This window comes from Ambystoma mexicanum, chromosome 3q (assembly GCF_040938575.1).
Source record: "Ambystoma mexicanum isolate Mex_15411 chromosome 3q, UKY_AmexF1_1, whole genome shotgun sequence".
Classification (NCBI taxonomy): domain Eukaryota; kingdom Metazoa; phylum Chordata; class Amphibia; order Caudata; family Ambystomatidae; genus Ambystoma; species Ambystoma mexicanum.
Window position 1 is genome coordinate 369,552,181 of NC_090926.1, and position 19,971 is coordinate 369,572,151.

Consider the following 19,971-nt stretch of genomic DNA (forward strand, 5'->3'; position numbering starts at 1 on the left):
CCTCCTTCTCTGGAGAGGAGATCCGTGTCCGCGACAGCTTGATGGATGGGGACGTTGACAAGTCCAAAAGGTCCTGGAACCAGATCTGCCTCGGCCACGCCGTTGCGACGAGGATCATCCTGCACCGGGACCTCTTGAGCTGGTTGATGAGTCGAAGCAGCAACGGCAACGGAGGGAACGCATACAGGTATAGGCCGTCCCAGGGGAACGAGAACGCATCGCCCATGCTCCTCGGCTGGGGAAACCGGCTGGCGAACCTCTGGCACTTCGAGTTTGTCGCTGTTGCGAACAGGTCGATTTGGGGTTTGCCCCATCATCGGAAGAGTTGATCCACCTGATCCTGGCGGCGAGGCGCTCCCTGCTTGCCGTGACCCCTGTAGGCCTCCTGAGACGAGGAGCGTGCCGCCTGGCGGTAGGACGAGCCACCGCTGGATCCCTTGGAGGCCCCCTGTCAGCCTCCGGAGCTCCGAAAGGGCCGTCGTTGCTGAAGGGCTCCTAGGGCGCGGGCCGTCTCCGTGTCAGTCTTTATGGCTTTGAGGGATTCGTCCACCGCCTTCCCGAACAAGTTGCTGCCGTCGAACGGCATGTCCAACACCCTGGTCTGGACGTCCTGACGGAAGTCGGTCGCTCGGAGCCAACCCAGTCGTCGTAGGCAAACTGTTGCCCAGCTGGCGCAACCCGGTATCGGCAATATCGGCTGCCACCGTTATGGCATGGTCCGACGCCACCTCGCCTTCTTGAAGTATTTCCAGGGCCTCGGACCTCTTGTCGTCCGGTAGGAAGTCCAATATGGGGGCCAGTTTAAACCAGAGCTCCCTGTCGTAACGGGCCACGATCGCCAGGGCGTTGGCCGCTTTGATCGTCGTCGGCGGAATGACCCGTCGCCCCATGGCGTCCAACTTCTTTCCCTCGCCGTCCGGAGGGGAATTCGACGTTGATGCTCCTGACCCCGCCGCTTTCTTCTTCGCCGCGGCCGATAAGACCGAGTCTGGCGTTGGCTGGGCCCTGAGGCACAGGGGAGCGGTCTCGGGGGCCCGGTACTTCTTCTCGTACCGGTCCCATTTGGCTGGTGCCGTGGAGGGGTTCTTGAGTACCGACAGGCCCTCCTCCCAGATGTCATCGATTAGAGGCACCGCAATGACAGTCTTCCTCTTGGCCTCCCAGCGCTGATAGAGGAAACCTTCCTTTTTCTGCTCCTCCGGGCAGAGTTGGAACAATTCGGACGCCCTGGCGATCATGGCGCGGAATGAGCCAATCTCGTCGGGCGGAGAGGCCCGTGCGACGGGAGACCCGTTCCGTCATCGTCGCCCTCAGAACCCGTCGTCGAGCCCACCGCACCGTCATCTCCCGACTCGTGGGAGGATGAGGAGGGAACTGTAGGCCTTACGGTGGCGAGTGGAGGAGAGGGTTGGGTCCTCCGTCGTTTGTTCTGAGGACTTCCCGAAGGGCCAGGTTGCGGGTCCTCCGGCCTGGGCCGTGGTAATCTCATCCTTATCTCAGAGCATAAGGACTGCATCGCAGACAAAATGGCCGCCAAGCTATCCTGAGGCCTAGGTTCCGGCTGTGCCGGAAGGGAAGGCTGCTCTTCCTCGCCATTGTCGTCTTCCTCGGGTATCTCCCGAGGATCTTCCTTACGGGATCGAACCTTCTCAAATTGGACTTAGAGATTCCTCACGGCCTCGGTCAGTTCCTCCTCCGAGGCTGACTCAGAGCTCGAGGAGGCTACCGTCCCCCCCCTCGCTTCTTCCATCATGGTGGCCATGACGATGGGCTGAAAAGAGGATTCCTCCTTGGCGGCAGGGAAACTCTAGTCCCGGAGGCAGTCTCTGCCGGCATGGCCAGACTCGCCTCGATAGAGGCCTTTTGCCTGCTGGGTAGGTGCGTCCCAGGCCTTCGCCTTAGGGGGAGGGGCGACGCCTCGCTCCCCCTCTCCCGAGATCGGACGGGGCTTCTCCCGAAGCTTACCCGGGGTCTCGGACTTCCTCTTCCCCAAACCGGAGCGCTGGCTCGTGGTTGACGGTGCCGGGGAAGGCGCACCCTGCCTGGCGACCGAAGAGCCCGACCTTTCGACGCTCCCGGAGCCAGGGGACTCACAGCGCTTGGCCTGGTGTTGGGCCCCCGTTGCCGGGGCGCCCGCACAGGACTTAGAAGCCCGCTCGGACCCTTTCTTCTTCTTCTCACCCGTTGAGTCCTTCTCCAACCAGCTGGCGAGACGGGATCGACTGTCCCTCATGGTCCGCTCCCACAAGTTCTTTCAGAACTGGCAGTCCTTCTCTACATGAGTCTTGTCCCCATGAAGACAGAGGCATCGCGAATGTTCGTCCTCCTTAAACACATTCTGCAGCCCGCATCCAGGGCAGCTGCGAAACAGCTTGGGTCCGGGTGACAAACTCACGTCCTGGGCCATCTCGAAGTAGGCCGCAAATCTTCTGGAATCTTCCAAAAGGTTGATGCGACGAAATCTTCACCCTTGAGGGGCGTAGAAAAATCCTGCAACGGGTAACCGTTAACGGAAGTAGAAACGGTGGAGCTGGAGGCTCCATTTAACCGAAAAATGTGAAAATTCACCTGAAAAGCGCGAAACACGCAGCAAAAGCTTGAGAGCTAAGCATGAGGACTCCCAACACTTGAACGTGCGGTAAAAATCTGAAGATGGCTGCCAGAGGTGGGGCATAGGGAGATGGCAGTCATTGGCTGTGGTCAGTATGACGCAGAGATCAGTGATTGGTTACTACTACGAAAGACAGATCAGAAACGAAACTGATACTGATTTTGCTTTACCGAGGATTCCCAGCCTGACGACGGGGAATATTTATGAGCATGTGAATCCATGCCAGCCCCCATCCTGGAGAATGTCCGCAGCAGAGCTGCGGACATTACCGGTCATAGATATGGAATACGTCGGAGGACCCAATCCCCTCGAAGTGTAGTTTTGTTAGTGATTCTAACTTGATATGCTGCTGAGGAGCATATCACTTTCCTTCCGAAAAGTAAATATTTGTTTGCTTTCTTTGTCTGGTGGGGCTTCAGCCGATGCCAGAAGAGTGCCAGCCTCTTTCTGGTAGTGGTGACAACTAGTGAATCCGGTGTTAGCTGACCCCTAATGTACAGAGGGTCTGTGGGCGCTGCCCTGAATAAATGTCTCTATTCTGGGGTTAACAACCCTTGTGAGATTAGGCACCAGTAGGGAGGGATGTATAAGTCTTTGTACAGACTAACTGCGAGATGAACTCTGTGGCAGACTTCTGGTCTCCCAGAATATCCTCCACAAATTCCTCGTCGACTTGTGCCTCTTGGTGTCAATACTAAAATGTTGAGCAGCCTTAAGCAGCAATTCATTGCATTGTAGTTGGTTGTCTACTTCAGAGTGCTACAGGCTGGTCTTGGGGGTCATGCGACTGGATGACCGATTTAGTATTGGTCCAGACTATATAGGTCCCCTTGAGAGCTGGGGTCTTGTGACTCAGAGCCACATCATAAGTCTCCTGAGAGGTGTCTTGGTAGGTGGAGGCCGGGGGGGCCTCTAGGCCAGATTTGCTAGGCTGTGGCTGAAGGTTTTTTTGGCAGGGTGTTGATTTGTTGAAGCCCTTGGTTGTGGGGTATATCTAAGGGACATTAGTTCTTCTGGATGCTTATCCATAAAGTCGACAAAGTATGACATCCTCGTTAAAACATCTGTTCAACTATTCAGGAGTATAGTCACATGAAGGTGGAAAGCCTTACATGGTAGGGGTTGCTTCGGGGGGTGCCTGATCATGGTGATGCATAGCCCCCCGAATGTCTACAGGGGAAGAATCTAAAGAATTCATGCTTTTGGAGGACAAAGACGTCGAGAGTTTCAATTTTTTTTGTTGAGCGTTTAACAGGGTAGCAAGGACGTATTTAATATACTATTGCATTTTCAGCTTTTGTTTGGGGACGTAGATGCGCCTTTCACCGCCTGTATTTCCAGGCATGCGAAAGGAGTCCCTTTTTGTGCGCATTGTCCGAAACGACCTTTAGATACATTTTCGGAGGCCTGTCAGGAGGCGAAAGCATAAGCAATTGCCCAGATGACAGTGGATCCTGAGGCTTTTTCCGCTGGCACCGCATCGGTCTCGACGCTTAGCGATTTAATCAAATGTCGGCCGTGGAGTATTTGCTTTATGTTCTTGGATGTGTGCCCCCTATGGCCGCTCGGTGTCGTCTGTCACAGAGCCGCTGGCCTGTTTATTGGAGTCAGGGGACCCACACATGGGGTTCCGACGAATCCTGCTCGCCTTCAGGCGTCACTAAGAACACGGATACTGCCCTTGCTGGAGTCCTCCGTCACGTCGAAGGTTTCAGCCTGCATTGCGTGGATGGTCACGCGTTTGGTGCATCGATCTTCGAGAGTTTTTGGGAGGAAAAGTTTGCAGGACTTGCAAAGCTTTTCAGGGTGATCCCTAGGGAGACAGTAATTGCACACTCAGTGCATGTCTTTCCACAGGAATTTTCGATGGCAGGTAGGGCAACATTTTAAAGTAGTTTTGTCCATCAATGAAAAAGCAGTTACGTGAGCAAAGGGGACGGCAGAATATGCATTCTCTAAAGAAGTCAGTATGGAGACCTCTCCCTACTCTAAGGGCCAAAGCTCCATAAAGTAGTGTTTCATCATTTCTAAAGTGAATGAATATAAAACACTTCCACCTTGATTAGCTGTGTGCTCTTGTAAATGTGCGTTATTGGGTTTTGTTTTCCCTGATCTGCTTTAGTGCATTTCTAAAACAAACAGTCTTTGAGTTGCTTGTAGCCACTCAAGTATGAGGTTCCTTACTTACCTTGAAATACATTGTGTCTTTATTAGAGTCCATCATCAGTTTATGCTTTCCCCGAACTGCTTTAGAGCACTTCTAAAATAGTCATAAAGTTCCTATTTACCTTACAACTGTATAAACATTTCTGAAAAGTATATCAGGTTACTTACCTACCTGGAATAGCTGATGCTTTTCTTCATGGAATAGCTGCTGCTCTTAGGTTGCAGAGTTAATTCAAATAAGCACTTCCTTGCCTGACTGAAGTCACTATGGGTGTGGTTAAAAGAGTACATGGTAAATTACTCACCTGTTGGGTTGTGCCTTCCCTGAATTGCTTCTGGGCACTTCTCAAATAACTTCACTAGGTTCTTGTCCATGAGTAGCTTAAGGACCCTCTAGAAAGTATAAAAGTTAACTCTAAACTGCGTTCTCAAAAGTAACATTGGTGTGCAACCATCTATTCTTGATAGAAGAAAGGTATACATGTTGCAAGATGGACTTGTAACAGTGTTGGTCTGATTAAGTGTGTCTAAACTGAATAACACTGTATATTGGGACCAACATGGCCTACTACCCTTGATTTACTTAATGTAATCTAAAAGTATACCAAACCTGGTTTTACTCACCAAGAATGGCTTAATGCCATTTTGAATGTGCTACGGTTTGACTGCTGATTGTAATCTTAAATAAGGTTACACCTTGGTTTGTAGACCATAGGTATTGAGTTGGTTTTTAGGATTGTGTTTATATAATTTTATTGTAGCCCCAAGATTCATCTTGGCCTCCCTGTATTTAAGTAAACCATGTCTATTACAATATATAGCGTTTCTTTCAGTCTTCTCTCCCTCCTAAGAAAAGCCTGTCTGCTCTATCTACGCTACCAAATGTTCTCAGGTGGTACAGCCTTATGCTAAGAGTGGAGTTGTTTACTGCCTCAGGTATGGTTTTATGAAGTCCTTAGTTGGACCTTAGAAAAACGAACCCAACACTCTTCAGTAAGATATCTTCAAATAGTCTCTTGCCACCTTCTGGACAAAATCTTGTAACTCTTTTCGAATGTACTTTGGTAAACAGTTTTTCTACAGTCCTTTTTATCACGCTTTCGTATACTACGGCTTATAAGCCTCTGACATTTGTTACCAAGGACTTCTTAGGTTGGTTATCCTTTGTAGTGACTGGACCATCCCTCGGTCCTCGGTTTGCTCAGTTTCATTATTTCTCCTCTCATCTGGTTCACTTTATTTCACTTCCCAGTCATTTACAGACTTCTCTGGTTTCCTCCACTCTATTTCTTAAACCATGGGGTACTTCCCCCTCTCAGGGTGTTTGTGCCCAGTTCTTAATACCTTCTCTTTCAGGTGTATGTGTTATTCTCTTGGGCACATTTACACAGTTCTACTTCTATAGGTTTATATTTAGTAACTCTTCAATTTCACTGGGAAGAGTTTCTCCTGCTCCCCAACTATGCCCTGGCGGCCTCCCGATACCCAATTTCTCCCAGTTAACTATCTGCAGGGGAACACTCTTGGGCTCGGCGCTTGCTCGGTTTTCTCTTCCTGCGCTCCGGATCTCGTGTTTCTCCTGGTTGGCGGTGGCCCGCATGGCGTCTCAGTCACCACTTACCAGCTGTTTTGTTTCTGATGTTGGACGGCGCACGGCCCACCACCAAAACATTGTCATGCCACCACTGGAATACAGATTCCCTTCTCCTCTGGTTCTCTGTTGAGAAACGCTGGGCACTCAGCATTTCCCTCCGATGCTCAGGACTTTCAGGTAAGTCTCAGGCTCCGCGACTCTCCTCGTCCAGGATTCCCATCAGGGGGCTTCCCCCGATTATGCGTTTCTCTCTTGGTTTCGTCTCTCCTCAGCGTTGTCTGCCTTTCGAGCCTCTTCATCTCAGTTAAATGTACATCTCCCCTTAAAGAGACAAATAGTCCTCCTTGTGCATAATGTGGTATTTTAGTTTGGTCTTCAGCAAGGTCTATGGCTCTTATGTTCTTCATATCGGATAGTCCCATATATGCTACTACGGTGGATTGTCTAGGGAGTTCCTCACAGGAATAAGTCTCTCCCAGTGAGGTCCAACTTGCCCAGACCTCTAGGGAGGGTCTTGTGCAGTGGGCTCACCTGCCTAGCCTCAAATGAGGAGACACCTCCTTGGGGAGAAGGGACGAGTGCCCTCGATTTGTCACACTACCAAAAAGACATCAAGGAGCCCAAGTGGAGAAAAAGCCCAAAAAGTTGAAAAGCTCCAAAAAGCGTCCAGAGAATGCTCAAAATAGGAATCAATGCTCAAGTCATCTTGCTTTATTTATTGTTTGGTAGAGATGTGTAACTTGTTACTATCTATGTAATTAAGAACATTTGAAATATTATGTGAACACTTTTTTGGCGTTTCAAACTAGCAGAAAATATCAGTATTAATGGGTTAAAAAAAGGTTTTATAAAGGTTTTATAATGCTCCTTGTGTACAGGAGCATTATAAATGCCATATCATATGGTACTTAAATGAAAGCGCATATTTGTTAGTTAACTGGAGCTGATCATTCAGATGGAAACGTGCACATCCCAGTTCCAATTGTAATTGATCAAACACACCAATCATACTTGTTCAATGCAAAGGTCTTGCTGTCTGGTGCCATTCACTACAAATAAATATCAACTTGCTGTGTAAAGCTGATAAAAACATGGCTGGCCCTTCTGACATTACTGCACTAGGACAGCTATGTCGAGCACATTATCACCATCTTGTCCCTCCACATAACTGCTCTTGTGAGGTGAGAAAAACGCTGAAGCCGTGATCCTGAATTTCAGTAGGGGGTGCACTATGTGGGAAGAGTTGAAGCATTAACCAAAATGTGATGCATGTCTGATCTTAAGTAACAGATTGGGTGAACCTGCACTGCCCCATCACAAGTAATAAGGTTGTGTGGTGGGAAAACTGCCTGAGTTTTAGACTCAAAACACCTGTACAATATCTGACAGAAACAATCCCTTGAACCCCTTACCCGTGAGTCCTCCTGCACTGCTGGAGCGGATGGTGTAGGCACAGGTCCTGGGCTTTTTTCTGCGATCTCTTCCAGGACCTGTTCTTCCAATTCAGGTTCGCACTTCTCTTCCTGTATTTCAGGCTCTGGCTCCTGCTCAGGCTCTGGCTCCGGCGCCAGCTCAGGTTCAGGCTCAGGTTCAGGCTCCGGCTCTGCAATTGGTTCTTCCAACTGTTCGTCTGGGTCATTGGAGCTGGACAAAAGAAAAATAAATATTGAAGGTGAAAACACTCATTAAAAACAGGTTTGGTGTTCCAGCAATTTCATGAAAGAAGAAATCTGGAAACCACATTTCAATGTTGTCCATGCAAGACCAATGGAAGCAGCTGCGTAACAGAAGTCAAAGCTTTTCCATAGAAAAATAACTATACCTTCCAGGTGCATCGTAGTATGTGCCGGCATCATCAGCAGGTACTTCAGGGCTCTGCTGCCTTTCTTCTGGATCATCAACCTCCTCTTCCTCCTCCTCAGAGTCTACAGGGGTGAAGAAGAGACATGCTTGTACTAGTGGCCCCATCCACCGAACTTGTGAAAGTCTAGTTTGCAGGATAATGGGCCAGAAAAAAAGATGCTTGTAATCCCTACTTTATCTTCATTAAATTAACATTAAATATCGCAGCCTCTGTGTGCCATCTCTGAACACAGAGAAAACCTTTTATTTTCCAATTACACTTTACTTGGAAATCTCTCAGACTAAGATATAACTGGGGAGAAAGTTAAAAATGAACCATCAGAAAATACAATATTGGTTTACAGTAACATACATCCCTTACTTTCAAACCTAAAACAAAGCCAGACAGGCTGCAGAGTTAAAATCAAAGTAGGACACAAGCACTTTACGGCAGACTGAACGCTGAAGCTTAGTTGCTTTTGCTGCAAGTTTAAGGCATAGTCTCAATTTTCTAAATATTTCATCATGGCCCCTAACATTTTAATGACGATTCACACGATGGAGAATTAGGATTGCAGGTAAGAAACTTCCTTCATCATGAAATAATAAACATGAAAAAGAACAGCAAACTCATTTATCCCTACCTTGCAATTGGTTGAGGAGTAGCAACGGGAAAAAGATTAGAGAAAAAAAGGAAGTAAAGGAGTTAACTAAACACATTCTGAAGGTAGGCATATTCCACACTGGAATTGGCCTTGTTTGCCTTTATTAAGCATTGACCCAGGGGCATTCTTTGAATAGCATCCATTACAGGTACAGGCTACGCACAATGCTCAGAGTCCATAGCATAAGCAGATTGATTATTTTTCAATATATAACTATAAAAGATCTTGTACAAGTATTTGCGGAACTCTCTCTCGCAGTGGTTCCAGTGGAAGACTTCCAATATTACTCCACTACTTAAATAAAAAGAAATGCTTAAACCAGGGGTGACTGCCCTGGCAAACAAACATTTTAGAGAAGTCCCAATTACAAGATCACAGGGAAAGGGGTCTAAGGGTTGATTTTATTCAATCTGGTTTTCGCGCAGCCCACAGGACGGAGACAGACCTGGCGGGTGTATGGGTGATATTTTGTAGCACACATGTTAATTATGCTGGATCGCTCTCTGCAGCATTCGACAAAGAACACATCTCATCTGGTTACCTACACTGACTGAAATCACAGGCGTTTCTCAGCAGGCACTCGGTTGGTTCTGCTCTTTCTTGAAGGGTCTTACCCAACAGGTCCAAATTGGTCTCCGACTCTCGAATGTGAATTACATTTCATGTGAGGTACACTCAAGGGTCATCTTTATCCCCCCCCCTTTTGCTTTTTGATATTTATATCCACCTTTGAGGTCTCTTTTCCAACTTCAGTAAAATTCTTAAGCGGTCACCCAGATTTATCTGTTTATCAGTTTGTTAGGCAAGATTGTATGCAGTACCCTTTGGGTGCACTACAATAACCTTGACCTCCTGGCAATAGGTGCCCAACCTTTGGTATAAGTATGAACTACAAAGGTTGGTAGTGTGGCTGAACAGCCAGGCTTATCTCAAGAGGGGTCAATGTGAGCAGTAATGTGACAGTTTCACAGTAGCAGTTATTCAAATAAACACTTATACTCAAGGTTTCCTGATAAAACAATTACTGATTTATTTCACACTCCGTTATAGAAGCAATATATACAACTAAAACACTTCAAAAACGCACTCTAAAAATCAGATGACACCCATTGGGGATGGCACACAGACACTTCACACACCCTCAGGTGAATTAAATAGCTAGGACACTGGACATCGATTTATCACTGGTACATTTAGAGCAATACTGAGTTTGATGTAAAAGATCGAATAGAGGAGTATAACAAAGGTTAACACATAATTCACAAGAAGGTTTAAAAACCTTCCTATGTCAAATAAGTTTAACCCTTTCCTGGGGAAAAGAAAGCACAGAGTCAAAGGTAAGAAGAGTCCATCAGGGGGCCAGGACAGCCAATGTTAATTGCACAATGTCAAGAGGAGCCGACAATGATCTTTGCATGTCTCGGGAGGATAGCTTAGGGGCAACGTGATCGCCTTGGAAGCAAGACACTGAGCAACACAGGTTCGATCCCCGGGTCCGAGCTTAGAAACCTCTGGGTATTAAGCGCGTTATAAATAACCTCTCATAACATATCAGGTAGGTAAAAAGTCTCACAATTTTTTTTAGAAATGTTTGTAGAAAATAAAACACTTGAATGGCCACAAGCTGGGAAGCTTGTGACGGGCAAAGCTTTAGCAACTCTGCAAGGTAACCAAGACAGGTCTTAACTGAGTGCAAGCAAGGCTACACAACAGGAGGTAAGTACTCTTAGAATGTACAGTACCTCTGGTTAGAAGAAATGGTTTCAGATGGCGTCTGTTCCTGCACAGCTCTGCAGATACTGTTGTTCCCGAGCCTCAGCCGTGGCGACAAGAGGGATGATGTATAGGGACTCCTGCTCTGCAGTGGGAAGGTCAGCGGCAGCAATCGGCAAACTTAAATTCAGCGGTTCTTCAGTGTTTCAGCTCTCACGTCTGACAGCTAATAGCAACACTGCGGTTCTTGGATACCACTTCAGACTTTCCTTGCTTCTGGGGTGCAGCACTCTGTTGAGGTGGCTCTAGCTTGGTCAGTCCTGCATCAGGGATGTCTGGCGGATCTTAATAGCGCTTGTGCGCGACTTAAAAAGCATAGCACACAATCTGGTGTTCCTCTCCCTGGCACTTCAGTTCCAAGAGCAGCAGCGGACCTACAGCAAGCTCCGAGAGGATGTCCAGACGGGCTAACTCTGGAGTGGATTGGTCCCACCAACTCAAAGGGAGAAGTCGTCCTTGCAGGAATTCAGAGCTTCAGCACAGCAGAAGGGATTCACCGGCAAACCAACGGTCCAGGAGTGGCAGCAGGCATCTCTTCCAAGTAGTTCTTCGGATTCCTTCGTCCAGTGGTCGACTGCCTTCCAAGCCAAAAAGCCTCGCCTTTTATGCAGGTTTCTCCCATTCATTCGAGCCCAGCTGTGAATCACACAGCAGGGTGGCTGTCCTTGCTGGACATACTGGAACCAGAGGCGGCCTTCACTCGTGAATCCCACCAAAGACAAAACTAACAAAGGGACCAAACCTGGTTTGACGCGCAGAGTAAATCTCAGGAAGGGCCTTTCCAACAAGAAATGGCAAAACAAGATGGCAGCCAATTTGGCTAAATGGGCACCCATGGTATAAACACACAATGGTAGTAAAAAGTAAACCACTGCCACCAGCCATTAATTGTAGAAAGGGTAACATGTTACATGAGAAACTAGACAAAGGGGATACCAAGTAAGCCCTCCAGCACCCTATGGTAAGTGTGTGCTGGGTCTAGAAAGTTACACAATGCAAGTAAAGTGAATTTCTCTTCACTGCTCTTGGAAACAGTTCATCCAAGAGAAGGTACTTAAACCTTTGGGAAATCTAAGGGACTTCCCTGTGCCACTGCACTGAATGTGCTGTGTGTCACAATGTAAAAGATGATGCTTATGAAGTTTGTCAGACTCCAAAGCCAAAAGAAACAGAAAACAAAGAATTAAAAGTACAAAGTCCCAAAGTTCAGTAAAAGACCTGGGGGTTTCTAAGGTGGGAGGAATTTAGCACTAAACTGAAAATTCTCCTCAACAGTTGCACATATTCTGTACAGACTCTCAGACCATGTCTGAAGTTACATGTGGGGGATACGTTGACTAAAGCGAAATTCATCGAAAACAGATTTGGTTCTAAACATGTGCTTAATGATTCTTCAAGGCTACAGCCTGTCACAAATGGCACAGAAAATAGTCTCAAGGCCAGTTTTCGGGTTTTTATTAAAATGTTTGTGGGGTCTATGGCCGTCCCACACACCCTCCTCTAACTGGGGATGTCCTCCCTAGCGCACGCATCAGTAACTCCTAACTTTTCCTTGAGGTTTCCCTAAGTGCAGAGACTTCCCAAATTTCCCTGCTCTAACCGAAGGGTAGTGTTCCGACGAGTGTTTGGTTAGTGTCTTGCACTTGCTGTCTTAATCGGGTAGATCGATCAGGGCCACTAACCTCTACTCTTACTACCACTCCATCGATTTACTACTTCCACCAATCCGTCATTGCCTTTTCACTCCTCCCCCATTACTACACCCTTCTTCCCACCTACTACATACCATCACCTATGTGAAGTGTTTTTTTTTTGGGTTGAGTGTTGGGGTGTTACATAGTACCTCCTTATCCCACATCTCATGGAACTTTTTGTTACACTAACTTGAATGGCTGGTGGCAGTAGTTACTTTTAATACCTCGTGTGCAGAGTACTATTTCTCAACTGCAGTACAGCACCCATGGGTGACCATTTTCCAAAATGGCCCCAGTCTTCTCCCCCCCCCCCACATTTCTGGTTATTTCCTGGTGGGCTTTTACTCAGTTTAAACTAGGTTTGAGTCCTTTGTGTTTTGCCTTTGGCGGGCTTCAGCCCTGAAGCTCGGCCAGGCTCCAGTGTGTCCGGGAAGGCGGGGAGCAGCCCGAACTTCACTGGCCTTTGTTTGTAGGCATGTCTGACCAAAACCAGTAACTGGGCAGGTAGCTGACCTACAGGAAGCCCCCGCCCATGTGAATAACCGCTGTAGGGCTGTAAATGAATGTGACTTCACATAAAAGGTAAGGCAGAGTCGATCACTGGAACATCATATCCGATGAAGAGGACAAGTAGAGACGCCAGCAACACCTTCCAGGACCGCAGAAGCACCAGTGGAGCCTTGCAGCTATGCTGACCCCGTTTTCGCTTCAAAAAGGAAGATCCGTGCAGGACTTCCTCTCCCCCTTGGGCTTGTGGGTCCAACTAGCCTTGAGACCGGCTTTATTTTGGTTCATCCCCTGATTTGCTCGACTTCCATAGGTTGCAGAATCCCAATGCCCAGGGACCCCTGACCATTAATCGAGAGTGCATCGTCTTGTAGATATCGAACGCCGCCAAAACTTTGTGGGCACCTTCAAGGACCTCCAGAAGTAGGAAAGCTTTGTCCAGAGTCCCCTCACCAGAGTGCAGGACTGAGGGACTGAGGAAACACCAACCAGAGCTATAAGTTTCTCTTTGGCGCTGAGAAAAATGTGCCAAAACCACAAAGAGCCGCTGAATCGTGTGGAATCCATTGCTGCCGAGTTCCTCTCAAAAGAGTGCTGCCACAGAAGAGTACCAGACATCCCCCATTTCGTCACCACGACCAAGAACAAGGGTCTGCATCACTGCATAAGGAAAGCATCCACCTCCAACCTCTTCAATTCTAAGGTACTGTGGGGCTTGGGGTACAACAACCTTTAGCCATTTGTAGTGCTCTCTGGCTTATCAAGTCCTAATTGAACCCTGTCCTTCCAGCTTGTGCTCCATCAGGTGGGCTCCCCTTGAGCTCCTGTGATTTTTTTTAAAAAAAAAAGGTCTGTTTGATAACATTTTTCTTAGAAAAGCTGCATCAGAACTGGAACTGTCCCTTTAGCTTTGGCAGTGCTTGCAGGTTTTAATTGTTGACACTATTATTGATGGGATAAAAGACTGCCTACATCCCTCTGGGAGAAACTAAATATTGAACCAGTTGAAAGTATGTTCTAATTCAACTAACCATTTTCCCTCCTCAACCCAATTTTGTACGGTATGAATAAAATAAGTGCCAATATGGACCTTGATTGAGGTCACTCCATGTGCTGGAACATGTTTATCATAGAATACATTTAAACAAGAACCAATAATGCAGGTGAGTAATTATTTTCTATCTTCCATTGAATGTTACTTACAGTTGCTGCTTTTTCAAGACTGCTTAATTTACCTTGTGTATATAACAATAAACATACTAATATATAAATAAGTGTGTACGTGTTTACTTGGTGCCTTGCGTTTACTGATTTGATTGTGCTACTCTACAGCTCACACGACCCCTCCTAAGATAAGCCTGGCTGCTCTGTCACTCTACCAATGTATTTAGTACAGGCCTATATTGAGAGTTGGGTCTGCCTAATAACACACCAGTTGGACTTTACAAAATCTTACCCAACATGCCCAACCACGCACTACTACACAATCACCTTAATTTCCCATTTCATCCATGTCACATTCATTCCTTACACTATCTTCTACTCACTCGCCAGACAAAGACAAACAGAAGAACCACCAACGCTCCTAAACCAATATCCCACCTGCTGCCACAATCTCCTCCGCAAACCACTGCTCGCTCCTTACTCTGCTTGTCTCTTGGTCATCCTCCACCTCTCCTTCACTTCGGACTTCACAAAAACAGGAAAATGTTGGTTTACTGGGTGAAGTGCCCCATAGGCGTTCATTTTTGGGGATTGGTTCCCTTTGCCTAATCAATCCTGGCTGCTTGTATGTGAACATCCTTTAAAGCAGGGTGTAAGCCGTGCCCACTTTATCCACAGAGGCTTGCCACGTTTCCTCCTCGGCCGCGTACCCAATTCAAAATAATCGTTCATTCTGCTGCTTTGACATTGATTTATGAATGTCTTGGTGCATCTATCCTTTGACCATCGCTTATTGTCTAGGAGATTCATTTTGTGGCTCAGGGCTCTGCTGTTGCATGGGAGTCCTGTGCCACCTTTCCGACAGCTGTGCAGCCTTGCAGCTTTCCCTAGCAACCAGTTCTTCTGCAGCTGCTCTGTGGTTTGACTGCTGGGCAAGTCAAAAACGTTCTACTGCAGCTTTTTTCCTCTTTCTGCAAGCCGGCTGATTAGACTCTCTGAAGGGTACATACAGACTGGTGGGCATGTTAGCTTTTCTGATGTTTCCAGACTGCTTGACTGATTATCTTGGCTGGGGTTGTTTCTGCAGGTAAAAGAGTGGAAAGCATTTTTGCATTGAGGCATGGCTTGGGAAGAGGTCTTCAGAGATGCATACCGTCACAAGAAACAGGGGACAGAAATTGGGGCTCTTTCTGCTGCCACTGTCCACTGCAGTTATGAGACTGGCTATAGAGGTCTCCGACCACTGGCATGACAAGGGCATTCTATCCTTCTTTGACAATGTCAGGTTACTGGCATCGTCACATATCCCCACCTCGTCATTTCCATCTCCCAACCAGTTTTGCACATAAAGTAAGGAACAAGTTACTTACCTGTAACTGTTGTTCTCCAGCATGGGTCTGGCATGGATTCACATGCTCATGAATATTCCCCGTCGTCAGGCTGGGAATCCTCGGTAAAGAAAAAACCAGTATCAGTTTCGTTTCTGATCTGTCTTTCGTAGTAATAACCAATCACTGGTCTCTGCGTCATACTGACCACAGCCAATGACTGCCCTCTACCTAAGCACCGCCTCTGGCAGCCATCTTCAGATTTGGAAGCACGTGAAGTGGCAGTATGACCAAGTGAAGAGCCGCAGAGGGGTAGGCGGGAGGGTTCGCATGTGAATCCATGCCAGACCCATGCTGGAGAACAACAGTTACAGGTAAGTAACTTGTTCCTTCTCCAGCATGGGGTCTGGCATGGATTCACATGCTCATGAATAAAGAATACATAGCAGTACACACATGCACAACCACGGGAGGTGGCAAAGGCTCAACATTAAGCATCACATCAACTCAACATTAAGCATCTTACCTCCTCACCAGGCTCACCTCAGGCGAACAGGTTGCGCAGCACTGCTTGGCCGACCCTGGACTCCTCCCTGGAATCCCGGTCGACGCAGTAGAATTTCGTGAAGGTGTGCGTCGACCTCCACGTAGCAGCCCTGCATATGTCCAGCAGGGGCACACCAGATAGGAACGCCGTGGTAGCTGCGATCGCTCTGGTGGAATGGGCTCTCGGACGGCCAGGCAGCGGTCGGTTTGCCAACCGGTGACAGTACATGATACAGCCGGAGAGCCATCTGGAGATGGAAGCCTTCGAGAGAGCCTTCCCCTGATTGACAGGTCCAAAGTTCACAAAGAGTTGTGACGTCTTCCGAAAACCTTTCGTGCGGTCCACGTAGAACTTCAGCGCTCTAGCTACATCCAGCGAGTGCAAAGTCCTCTCAGCCGGCGACGAAGGCGACGGGAAGAACACAGGTAACACCAAGGGTTCGTTGAGATGAAAGTCCGACGGTACCTTGGGCATGAAGGAGGGGTGCGTCCTGAGCACTACCCTCGTGTCGTGGAAAGTCAAGTACGGGGCCTTGCAGGAAAGGGCCTGGATCTCTCCCACTCGTCGTGCGGAGGTGATGGCCACGAGAAAAGCTGTTTTCCACGATAGAAACTTCAACGGGGCCGAGTGTAGAGGCTCGAACGGAGGTCCCATGAGTTTGGTCAGCACCACGTTGAGCTCCCACGCCGGGGCCGGAGCCTTCACCGGCGGGAACGATCTGAACAGTCCCTTCATGAACTCTTTCACCAGACGATGAGACCACAAGGACGTCCGGCCCGTGGTTCTGGTGTATCGGGAGATCGCAGCAAGATGAATCTTGATGGACGCGTGTGCCAGACCAGCTTTGGCCAGCGTCAGCAGGTACGGCAGCACTTGGGGAGCCGTAATCCGTAGAGGGTTAATCTTCTGTGCGTAGCACCAGACAGAGAACCTCTTCCATTTGTGTCCGTAGCATTTAAGAGTCGAGGACGCCCTGGCCTTTGCAAGAACCTCTCTGCAATCGGCCGGTATGTCGTATCCTCCAAACTCTAGCGCTGCAGGAGCCAGGCCTGCAAGTTCAGCGACTTCGGGTCGTGGTGGAGGATGGCGCCTCCTTCCCTGGAGAGTAGATCCGCGTCCGCCGGCAGCTTGATTGGCGGGGACGCCGACAAGTCCAGAAGGTCCGGGAACCATATCTGCCTCGGCCACGCAGGTGCGACGAGGATCATCCTGCACCGTGACCTCTTGAGCTGGTTGACGAGCCGGATTAGCAGAGGCAAGGGAGGGAACGCGTAGAGGAACAGGCCCTCCCAGGGGAACGAGAAAGCATCGCCCATGCTCCTCGTCTGGGGAAACCTGCTGGCGAACCTCTGGCACTTGGTGTTCGTCGCCGTCGCGAACAGGTCGATCTGGGGTGTGCCCCACCGTCGGAAGAGGCGATCCACCAGATCCTGCCGTAGTTCCCACTCGTGGCACGAGCGCAGCTCCCTGCTGAGTGAGTCGGCGATGGTGTTTTTTATCCCTGCCAGATGAAACGGCACCAGAAGAATCCCTTGGGCGACGGCCCAATGCCACAGGTCCTGCGCCTCCTTGGACAGCGCTGGGGACCTGGTTCCGCCCTGTTTCCTGATGTAAAACATGGTGGTGGTGTTGTCGGTGAAGATCCTCACCACCTTGCCCTTGAGGGACGGAAGGAAGGACCTGAGGGCCCAAAACACTGCACGGAGCTCCAGGACGTTGATATGCAGGGACTTCTCCGTCGGGAGCCAGAGTCCCCTTGCGTGCAGATTTTCGGTGTGCGCTCCCCACCCTTCTAGGGAGGCATCCGTGGTCACAGTCACCTGGTGGGCTGGGGTCTGGAAGTCCATGCCCGCCGTCAGATGCGCGCGGGTGCCCCACCACCGTATCGCTCGTCGGAAACTCTCGTCGAGCTTGATCCTTTCCTCGAAGCTGCCCGTCGTCTGGATCCAGCGCGCATCCAGGAACTCTTGCAACGGGCGCATCCGGAGCCTGCACATGGGAATGAGGTAGATGCAGGAAGACATCATCCCGAGGAGGGACTTGATGGACCTCACCTTGGCCGCGTCGGCCACCAACATCCGTTGCACCTTGCCCAGGATGGTCCTGGTCCTCTCCTCCGACGGGGAGGCCAGAAGGGACACTGTCGAGCCTCGCTCCCAGAAACAGTGCGACTTGCGCGGGCACCAGGTGGGATTTGGCGTAGTTCACGGAGAATCCCAGGTCCGTGAGGAGTTGGACGGTCCTTGCCGTGTGGACCACGGCGAGCTCCCTCGTCTTGGCGCGGATGAGCCAGTCGTCCAGGTAGGGGTAGACGTGAATCCCCTCGCGGCGCAGCTGCGCCGCCACCGGTGCGAGGCACTTGGTGAAAACCCTGGGTGCCGACCGCAGTCCGAAGGGAAGGGCTTTGAACTGGTAATGACGCCCTTGGACCACGAATCTGAGGAATTTTCGGTGCCCCTTTAGGATGGGAATGTGGAAGTAGGCATCCTCCAAATCCAACGACGATAGGAAGTCTCCTTCCTCCAGCTGACCCAGGACGTGCTGGAGGGTGACCATCCGGAACTTCTGCGCCTTGATGAACTTGTTCAGGCGTCGCAGGTCCAGGATGGGGCGCCATCCTCCCGTCTTCTTCTTCACGAGGAAGTAACGCGAGTAGACTCCGGAGCCCCGAAGCCTCTTTGGGACGAGTTCGATGGCGCCCTTTCTGAGCATCGCCTTTACCTCCAGGAGAAGTTGAGGGACGTGAAGTTCTTTCCTGGCCACGGGGGGGACGCGCGGGCACCTTCTTTGAAACTCGAGCGCGTGGCCCCGGGCCAGGGCGTCCAGCACCCAACGGTCGGTGGAGATGGACTCCCACACGCTGACGAAGCCCGCCAGCCGGCCTCCCACCGGGGTGCTTCGGTGGGGGCCCGACCCCACGGCCGGTTCAATCCTGCTTGGACGCGGCCTTGCCGCCTTGGCCTCCTTGGCGACGACGGCGGGGTCCGCCAGACTTGCCTCGTCCTCTGTAGGCCTCTTGCGACGACGAGCGGGCCGCTTGACGGTAGGAAGCGAAACCGCCGCCGGAACCTTTGGAGGCGCCCTTGCCTCCGCCGCTCCGAAAGGGCGTCCGCCGTTGCTGCAGTACTCCAAGGGCCCGGGCCGTCTCAGTATCCGCCTTGATGGCCTGAAGGGAATCGTCCACTGTCTTCCCAAACAGGTTGTTCCCGTCGAAGGGCATGTCCAGGACCCTGGTCTGGACGTCCTGCCGAAAGTCCGTAGCCTTGAGCCATCCGCGACGTCGAAGGCAAACGCCGTTGCCCATCTGGCGGAACCCAGTGTCGGCGATGTCCGTCGCCACGGTGATGGCGTGGTCCGAGGCCACCTCACCTTCCTGCAGGATCTCAAGGGCCTCCGCCCTCTTGTCGTCCGGCAGAAAATCCAGCAGGGGAGCTATCTTGTACCAGAGTTCCCTGTCGTAGCGGGCCACGATAGCCAAGGCGTTGGCCGCTTTAATCGTCGTCGCCGCCGACGAGATGACTCTGCGTCCCATGGCATCCAATTTCTTTCCCTCGCCGTCCGGCGGGGAAGTCGACGTGGAGGCCGCACCCCCCCCCGCTTTCTTCCTGGCTGCCGCGGAGACGACGGAGTCCGGGGTAGGCTGCGCCCGGAGGCATAGGGGGGGCCGAGTCCGGGACCCGGTACTTTTTCTCGTACCGGTCTCTTCTCGCTGGCGTCGTGGAAGGGTTCTTGAGGAGGGAAAGGCCCTCATCCCAAATGTCGTCCAACAGAGGCACTGCGAGGACCGTCTTCCTCTTGGTCTCGCGCCGTTGGTAAAGGAAGCCTTCCTTTTTCTTCTCCTCAGGGCAGAGTTGGAAAAGCTCGGAAAAGCTTGGATGCCCTGGCGATCATTGAGTGGAACGATCCAATCTCGTCGGGCGGAGAAGCCCTGGTGGGAGGCGACGACGGAAAATCCTCGTCGTATGCCTCGTCGTCCGTACCCGTCGCTGCCGTGTCAGTCCCCGTATCATCCCCTCGGGTGGACGGGGAGGAGGGCTGGACGGGGCGCGACGGTTGAAAAGGAGGCGGTGGATGAATCCT

At 50.2% G+C, this 19,971-nt stretch overlaps 1 protein-coding gene across 1 annotated transcript in view; it reads right to left on the minus strand.

The window, feature by feature from the left end:
• Window positions 1-19,971, minus strand: part of G3BP1 (G3BP stress granule assembly factor 1) — a 731,395-nt gene that overhangs the window by 334,615 nt on the left and 376,809 nt on the right. The window contains exons 6-7 of the mRNA XM_069653996.1: window positions 8,194-8,296; window positions 7,784-8,015 (exon numbers count right to left, since the gene is read on the minus strand). Coding sequence (XP_069510097.1) covers window positions 7,784-8,015; window positions 8,194-8,296 — 335 coding nt within the window. The remainder of the gene's footprint in view (window positions 1-7,783; window positions 8,016-8,193; window positions 8,297-19,971) is intronic.